Source organism: Spinacia oleracea, chromosome 2, assembly GCF_020520425.1.
Source record: "Spinacia oleracea cultivar Varoflay chromosome 2, BTI_SOV_V1, whole genome shotgun sequence".
Classification (NCBI taxonomy): domain Eukaryota; kingdom Viridiplantae; phylum Streptophyta; class Magnoliopsida; order Caryophyllales; family Amaranthaceae; genus Spinacia; species Spinacia oleracea.
Genome location: NC_079488.1, coordinates 95,441,623 through 95,451,119, shown reverse-complemented (window position 1 = coordinate 95,451,119; position 9,497 = coordinate 95,441,623). Strand labels below are relative to the sequence as shown.

The window sequence follows — 9,497 nt, the reverse complement described above, 5'->3', positions numbered from 1 at the left end:
AGTCTTTTGAGAGGAAACAATGAGGAAATTTTTTACGTTTGTACAACCTAATAAACGCAATCGGGTTATGGAAAAAGTATTACCAACCGGTAATATAAAAAATACTCAAGTTTTGCATTTTCCACGTGCCCTCAACAAGTAATAATATATGTAACAAAAAGATAAAATGAAACTCGTGTATCACATGAATTTCATAACTAGAAAGAATCATCATCACAATAATAATAAAATAAATAATGATGAACATTATAATATAATAATACTTTCCAACTCTTTTTCAGATTAGTTTTTACACTTTTCATTACATCTTCCCATATTTGCATTAAAGTTATAGTTTGGAAAGTACACCACAATTATTTTAATATATACTTCGTATCTCTTCCCACTATCAAAAGGTTGGGTCTCACACTCTCTCATATTCAATTAAAAAAATTAGCTCACTATATTCTATCACATATATTTTTTCAATAAAATAATATATCAATATCTTATTTTACATCTTTTTTAAATTAATATTTGATAACCAAACAATAACTTACGGAGTTTCTCCTAAAGCTAAATGTCGCACCATCTTATTTTTTACACTATTCACACTTAATCTTTGGTCATCTTTTGTGATTCATACCTAAGAAAAATTGTAGTCATGTGAGATCTTGTTAGATTTGTATTGAAATATATTTTTTAAATATGATCTTTTTGTAGGTTTTAGTTATACATAATTCGAGATCTTAAGAGCCAAAGTATGTTTGGCACGTTGTAGACACCTAATTCGTGTCTCCCCTAATTGGATAGTGACGAAAACATTACCCTTTTAGGTGGTTGGTTCAGCTTCGTGCGGAAGTCCCAATTGCTAATTAGATATAATCCAAAATCCAAAATTCAAAGTCCAAATTCCGAGCCCGTTCCCTTTTCGAAACTCGGTACAAAATTCAATTTCCAAAAATCAAATTCAAAATTCAAACACAATCTTATCCAATGGACCTCTCCATTGGTTTTACAAGGCTATTTCTAGTCAAAATGCCATTAAGCAATCCAAAATCGGGCGCCGACCCACAAAACCGAGCATGCCGGACCTCGTCCCGTAAAACCGAGTCCAAAATACAAAACACGTATACAAAAGGTGTGTTTTTAGTCGCAAAATTGCCTTAACCACCAAGCAAATTCTACGCCCTAAAGTTCGTACAAAGTACAAAGCCACGGTACAAAAAAAAAGGACAACGTCATCGTCCTTTTTTTGCGGCACCTAGGACACGTCAGCAGCACCTGGCGCTGACATGGCTTGGCGTTTAGCCGGATAATCTCCTATTTAAGCCCTTCATTTTCACCCAAATGATGGGGGGAATTATTCAACACAACGCCGTAATACGTATTTTTTCTCTCAAAACTCAAACACAAAATTTAATCTTCAAACTTTCAATTTTCCTACAATTTTCTAAAATATAAAGCACCTGGGAGTACAAATCGGAAAACTAGCCTAAACCTAACAAGGTAAACCGAATCCCTAACACAAACTACCATGATTTAATCCAACTTTCTACCTTTCTTATTTCAAGTTTATTAATCCTATGATGTTCTTGTGATGTTCATACACACTTGAACTAGGAAATGTCAAAAAAGGAGTAATTGTTGAGGGAATTTCATACTTGAAACCCCCCCTCAAATGATATTCCAAACTCCCTTTACAAGTTTCAAGTTTCAATCTTTATGCTTTGTTTTCAAAAAACATGATTAGTAAGTTGATGCTTTCATTTTTGAAAGTGTTCCTTACAACAATCATCATCAAATCTTCAAAAAACTTCAACTTTATACAAGTTCAAGGATGTTTGGGAAAGTGCAAACCCTTTTCCAAACTAGAACATATAAACATTTCAATTTCTATGTTTAATATTCAAGTTCTACATTCAATATTCAATGATGTTTAAATGAGATCAACCTCTCTTTAAACTAGAATAAATTTCAAGTCATGGAGCATATTAAAGGTGAGGCCTTTTAACATGGAAATGTCTAATCTTTAAGAATCAAACCTCCTAATTTCAATATTCAAGTTCTATATTCAAGTTCAAGTTTCATTTCAAATTCTATATTCAAAATCAATGATGCTTCAAGATGAGCAACTCATTTAAAGTTAAGATTTTCTAGAGAATTAAATCCGTGTCGGGCACACTTATTATTAAGAAGTTGCTTGGCGTTCGGATCTCAAATACAACAGTACAATTTCAATAACGCAATTTCAATACAGCACTTTCAATATCGCAATTTCAATATCGCACTTTCAATACCGCACTTTCAATATCGCACTTTCAATATCACACTCTTTACTAGTCTTTTCAAGGCGATGTGGTTTTGTACGCATTTCAATAATTCCTCTTCTATTTGTGATGATGCTTTACGTGTCTATTGCTTTCATCACCCAACATGCTAAATACAAAAGTATACAAAAGGTTACATCACGCATAACAAAGATAATTTTTGGACAAACCGGCCTTAGGTACCTTGAATTAACTTTAAAGCAAAGTGACCACGTACAAGTAGGAATTTCAATGTTTCTAAAATGCATGACTCAGCCAACCTAGTGTCATGATTAGGATTTCGCAAAACAATCCTTGTCTTGGGTTTGAATGTGTTTCTAAAGCCTTCCAAAATAAACGATTCGTTCCCGTACCCGAATCTCACACATTTGGTTTCAAGATTCAATGCCTTGTCCAAAAAGTTCAACTTTGGTCCTTCCAAACGGGACCCTTAAAATGTTTGCTGGCGACTCCGTCAAAGTTCAATATTTGAAAGCCGTAGGGGTATTTTGCGCACTTTCTTATATTTTAAGCTTTTCTATGTTCAAATCCAATTACATCATTTGTGTGAACCTAGGATTTGGCTCCCTTTTGGGGGTGGAATTGAAAAAATCAAGTCAAACCTAGTTGATCACACACTTGACAAATCGGACAAGTTAGAGACTTTGATGAGTCTTAAACAAGATTCATCAAACTCTCATAACTAACATACAAAATTCAATGTACAAACTATGCGAAATACCAAAAATACCACTACAAGAGCAAATGCAATTCAAATACAAAAAAAACCCATACACACGCGTAAAATCAACCACAATGCAATATTTACAGAATGAAGTAAGTATACTCCTTCCGCCCCTTAATACTCGACCCAGCTTGACTTTTTGCACTATTCACATAATTTACTTTGACCCTATTTTATTTCTAGTTTATAAAAACAAATGTTAGTATGTAATATATTGTTGGCTTCATCTTAATATATATTTTCAAAATATTAATATTTTTATAAATTTTATAATATGTAGTTAAAAAAATTGGTGGTCAAAGTTGTGCATTGGCAAGCGTGTCGGGTCAAAACAGGTCGAGTATTAAGTGACGGAGGGAGTAATAAATAATCCATCTGTCTCAGATTACTTGTTACACTTTCCTTTTCCGTCCGTTCCAGATTACTTGTTGCACTTCTAAATTTGAAATGACCCCACAATTATTAATTATATTGTCTCTTTCTTCCCACTAAATTATTTTTTGTCCTCACACCCTCTCTCATTCAATTAAAAAAAATACCGCACTAATTCAAATCACTTCTACTTTTTGAATAAAATAACAATTGATAATCCAACAACAACTTATCACCTAAAACTTTGTGCAAATGTAAGTGTAATGAGTAATTTGGGACGGAGGGAGTAACCAAATACGGAGTAGTAAAATAAAATTATTAAGAACTAAGATGAACAAAAGGCCGTTATATTGAACTGGACTAAACTTTAGTGAACAAAATGAAACCGAACTAAAATGAGTGGAGCTAAACTGAAACGAAGTTCAAAAGAAGAATGGATCCAGTCCCTCCTAAAACAAAAGAAAGACCAAGCAAACACAACTGACTGACTTCATAAGTAAACTATTATGCTTTGTGGAACAAAGCAATCCTATTCCATGAAATTTATTCAATCTGGTCCCAAATGAACAAGAAAGTAACGAGTTCTACAATTACAATTACAATTACAATTACAATGTACTGGTAGTACTATGTTTGTGTACAATGACATAAGCCAAACTTATTCTATCCACCAAATAATATTACAATCCAAACAAATAAATTAAAACCAAATCCAGACAAAAAAAAACACAACAAAGAGCTCTTTCTAAAGATATCTAACATTGAGTGATCCAGTCCCATGGTGTTCACTCAATACATCCTCCAAGGAGATAAAGCTAGGCACATGAGCAACAGCCGGGAAGTCGAGCCCCTCCACGCTTCGAAACCGCCGTTCCCGGAGATTATAGGCTAGTACATAACAATGTGCACACAACATTAATATCTCCCCATTACTCAGAAAATTAGTCACCTGAATCCACCTATATGGGTCCCACCAATCGACGGTAGGGTCCCTAATGGAGAGCCTTAGAGCCCATGACTCCGGAACACCATACTCTTCCATCACCCAAACTTGAACATCGGGCCTGAATACCTTCGCATCAATGGCACATATTGAGAGACAGTTGCTTATGATCCCCAAATTTGACCAATGGTAATTGTTTCTCTGTTCTGATGAGAAAATAGGTGGTGCTGAAATCGCCTTGAATTTCTCTTCCACGAAGTCAAATCCACAAATTAACTCAAAATTGGAGCTCGTATTATTATTATTGTCATTATTGTTATTGTGATCATCGATATTGTTGTTAACAAGGTTATTTTCTTTGCAATTGTAGTCCAATATCCAATGGAGTGAATTATTTGTGAAAAACCCAGGAATTCTCGAAGGGATGGGAAACGGGGCATCCCCAATTCTTCTCCATTCATTTCCAACCCCTAAATCATAAATCTCTACCCGCCGTCTCGAGAGCGGGTCTCTTTTCATGTGAAAGATGCGGACCACCTTATACCGATTTGTGCGGCCGCAGAAACCGAAACCCGCCACCACTTTATCCGCAGTGGTGGCGGGTTTCGGGAGGATAACAAATTGACCCATGATCGGATTCCAAACTAAACTCGGCTCCCGAGTCCGAAGCTCTCTCAAACAGATCAACCCATTACACCCGTTCCCGAGCTGGAACCGGAAATTCGACGGTATTCCCCCGCCGTAATCATTGCGATCTACTCTGAGTTTATGCGGATTCGATGTGAGCCGCATCTTACGCATAAGCGAACTACCTCTACCTTCGCCACCGCCGACAACAACCGTATGTTGCTCAACGAGAGATATTTGTTTTAGGGCGGCAAGGGAGGTACCCTTAACTTGAAGGATCAAAGTGGTCGGCAAATTGCGAGAATACAATCTGAAGAAATAAGATTCGGCGAGTAGAGATTTCCACGATTTGCAGACATACCTGCAATTAATCAGCGTTTTCAATGGTAATCTTCCCAAGATGTCGATCAGTATGCTACACGGTAGATCTGATGCTGCTGCAACCCCAGATGAGGACGATGAGGATGATGATGATAACGACGATGATGAATCTAACATCAGCAAATTATTATGGTTTTTGGTTGGAGAATTCTGGTTAGATTTTCTGGGTCTTTTTCTTCTGCTGCTGCCCACATGTTTCCACTCCATAGACAGACTCAAAGGTGGAGAAAAGAGTTCCTAGAGGGAGGAGAGAGAAACAGAGAAATGTGGCAGAGAAATAACTGAAATTAAGGAAAAAGGGCAGAGAGAGAGAGGTTTTCACTTTTTTTTAAAAAAAAAATTGTTAAATTAGAGTATGTTAGAGGAGTAGCAAGTAATTTTGTTCACAAAATTTTTATGTGCTTCCGATCTACATTATTTTTACTTTCATCTAATCTATTGCATAAAAGGTGAAAAATAGAATTCATTTAGGCTCTGTTCTTTTGAGTTTTATTTGGCTGAACTGAACTAAACTGAACTGAACTGAACTTAATGAAGCTGAACTTAATGGAGCTGAATTGAACTGAACTGAACTTAATGGAGCTGAGCTGAACTGAACTGAACTGAACTGAATGGAGCTGAACTGAATTGAACTGAATGGAACTGAATGAATAGTAAATAATAAATAACAAATAATAAATAACAAATAATAAATAATAAATAATAAATAATAAATAATAAATAATAAATAATAAATAATAAATAATAAATACTCCCTCTGTTCCTTTATGTTCTTCCCGTTTGGGAAATGGTGTGGAAATTAAGAAAATGGAATCTTGTAATGATTGGGTGTAAGAGTAATGATTGAATGTAAGTGAAAGTAATAAAGTAGTAAAAGAAAGTAATAAAGAAATGAAGGAGAGAGAAAATATTTTTAATAAAGTAATAAAAAATCATAAAAGTGGGGTTGGATGGGTGAATAGAGAAATGTGAATGAATTAAATAAGGGATGGTGGGGAATTTTATGGTAAAAAGGTATGTCCAAAAAAGGAAATGGGAAGAACATATAGGAATGCCCGAAATAGAAACGGGAAGAACAAAAAGGAATGGAGGGAGTAATAAATAATAAATAATAAATAATAAATAATAAATAATAAATAATAAATAATAAATAATAAATAATAAATAATAAATAATAAATAATAAATAATAAATAATAAATAATAATAATAAATATAAATAATAAATAATAAATAATAAATAATAAATAATAAATAATAAATAATAAATAATAAATAATAAATAATAAATAATAAATAATAAATAATAAATAATAAATAATAAATAATAAATAATAAATAATAAATAATAAATAATAAATAATAAATAATAAATAATAAATAATAAATAATAAATAATAAATAATAAATAATAAATAATAAATAATAAATAATAAATAATAAATAATAAATAATAAATAATAAATAATAAATAATAAATAATAAATAATAAATAATAATAATAAATAATAAATAATAAATAATAAATAATAAATAATAAATAATAAATAATAAATAATAAATAATAAATAATAAATAATAAATAATAAATAATAAATAATAAATAATAAATAATAAATAATAAATAATAAATAATAAATAATAATAATAAATACTAAATAATAAAATAATAAAATAATAAATAATAAAATAATAAAATAATAAAATAATAAAATAATAAATAATAAAATAATAAATAATAAAATAATGAAGTAATAAAATAATAAAATAATTAATAATTACTCCCTCCGTTTCTTTTTTATCTTCCTGTTTGGAGTTTTGGGTGGAAATTAAGAAACTTGAATCTTTTAATGATTGGGTGTAAGAGTAATGATTGGGTGTAAGAGTAATGATTGGGTGTAAGAGATTGGTATTTGTGAATAAAGTAAGGAGAGAGAAAACATTAAACAAATAAGGAAAATTGAGATATTTTATTAAATTAATGGGAAAATCAGAAAATCTGTTACAAAGAGGGACCACTTTTGTTGAGTTGGGGACCTCAACACCAAAAAGGGACCAATGAGAATTCAGTATTCTCAAACATACGAATCAGCATACAATGGACCAACAGTTTCATCATTTTTTCCCTCAAAACTTTTGAGGGAAATTTCCCTCCAAAACGAAATTTAGGATTTCCCTCCAACTAAAAAAACAGAGTACACATATAAAAGAGTTCTTGTTTTGCAAACATAAATACAACTTGACAAAACTTCCAACCTCAATCTCTGACATCACTTGGCTTCCAAAAAATAAAAATCATGGCTTCAGATCAAGAGGATGATGAATTCCTCGGATTTTCAAACGATGAAGGTGATGGTTCCAGCACGGATACTGACTCGGGGGACGAAGGAGTTGCTGTTGAAGATGATGCAGTGCCCTTAAATGCTCATCAATACGGGGACATGGAGCAATTTCAGCAAGTACCAGATTTAAATGAACTGGCACAAGACTTTCCAAATGAAGATGGGACAGCATCAGCAAACTTAGCAAACTCACAGGTTGTTCCACATTTATTTGATTTAAACACCCCTCAAATAGATGAGTCAGAAACATCTCCATACCATCAAACAGCAACTCCTATTAACATTGGTCATCATAAGCCGGGGAAGCCAAGGTTAACTGTTGGATTGAAGTTGGAAATTTTGATTTTCCTGCTACGTAGGAAAAAACCAGGTTTAGAGAAACTCATTAAGGGGACAATCACAGAGGCAGCAATCAAGTATGATTACACTCCAAGAACAATCGGAAGCATATGGAACAAGGCTAGGAGACAGAAGGAAGCAATGCAAACATATGATATGTCCACCAACTTCCACAAATGTGGCAGAAAAAGAAAAGAAGTACCATATGAACAAATTGTAGCGATTGCAATGGGGGACAGAACATGCATTATATATCTTGCAAGGATGCTTAATTTGAGCCCGACAACAGTTTGGAGATTAATCGAGAGAAAGGTGTTAAAGGCTCACTCAAGTCCCTTATGTCCCGGTATTTCAGAAACTTGCAAGATGACAAGAATGAGATGGGTACTTAGATTAATTATGGATTACTCAATACCACATGACCCAACATATTATGGCATGTATGACTTCATTCACATAGATGAAAAATGGTCTTACCTAACACAGAAAAGTGAAAGAGTATATCTTGCAAACAATGAACCAAAGCCACACAGAATTGGAAAGTCAAGAACAAAAATCCCTAAGTTTATGTTCATGGCAGCAGTGGCAAGGCCAAGATGGGGTGATGATGGCAATTGTGAGTTTCATGGCAAATTGGGTATTTTTCCATTCACAAATTCAGTTGCAGCTAAAAGAACATCAAAGAACAGAGTGAAGGGGACAATAGAAACCAAGCCAGTGAAGTCAGTGAATCAAATAGCAACAAGGGCCATGATGATCAACAAGTTAATTCCAGTAATCAAAGAGAAATGGCCACCTCATGTCGGGGAAAAGGTGATCTACATAATTCAAGACAACGCAAAAGCACACATATTGCAATCTGATCCAGAGTGGCAACAACACTACAAACAAGATGGGTTTACTTTTGTATTAACTCAACAACCAGCAAACAGTCCAGATTGTAACATATTGGATTTGGGGTTTTTTAGGTCAATATAATCACTCATGCATAAGAAAATGCCAAAGACAGTGGAAGATTTAAGTGGAGCGGTGATTGACGCTTACAAAGAACCTCATCCAAAGACATTGTCTAATGTGTGACACTCCAATATGTGGGAAATGAAATTCTAAAATACAAGGGAGACAATAACTACCAACTTCCACACAACAAGAAAAAAAATTTAGAGGATGAAGGCAATCTGCCAGAACAAGTGAAGGCACCAATATGGGCAGTGAATGAGTGCACACAACTCTATGAAGAATGGAAAGCAAATCAATGAAACAAGGGGCAAAAGATAGGTAACTTTTTGTGTTTTGGGGACATGTTTTGAAAGTAACACGAATATTTAAAATGTCACTTTTGTGGGCTTGAATGTAAGCATTACATGTAGGCAAAAAATTTTGTAAGTATCAAACATTTTGGAAAGTTCAATGAATGAAATCAATGTTATTAATCAGTTCAATGAAAAAGGCAAACACCAC

The 9,497-nt window shown here is 33.3% G+C and overlaps 2 protein-coding genes across 2 annotated transcripts; one reads left to right on the top strand and one right to left on the bottom strand.

Annotated features, from left to right (window-relative positions):
• Positions 1 to 4,150: 4,150 nt before the first annotated feature.
• Positions 4,151 to 5,563, bottom strand: LOC110803851 (F-box protein At3g07870). The gene has a single exon (XM_022009392.1). The coding sequence runs from the start codon at positions 5,561 to 5,563 to the stop codon at positions 4,151 to 4,153; it is 1,413 nt and encodes a 470-aa protein (XP_021865084.1).
• A 2,089-nt stretch (positions 5,564 to 7,652) lies between these two features.
• Positions 7,653 to 9,014, top strand: LOC130467650 (uncharacterized). Its single transcript, XM_056836221.1, has one exon. It carries the CDS (start codon positions 7,653 to 7,655, stop codon positions 9,012 to 9,014), a length of 1,362 nt encoding a protein of 453 aa, XP_056692199.1.
• Positions 9,015 to 9,497: the final 483 nt, after the last annotated feature.

What these genes read in the sequence shown, in the direction of transcription:
- LOC110803851 (XM_022009392.1), bottom strand. Translation starts at nt 5,563, where the DNA reads ATGGAGTGGAAACATGTGGGCAGCAGCAGAAGAAAAAGACCCAGAAAA.
- LOC130467650 (XM_056836221.1), top strand. Translation starts at nt 7,653, where the DNA reads ATGGCTTCAGATCAAGAGGATGATGAATTCCTCGGATTTTCAAACGAT.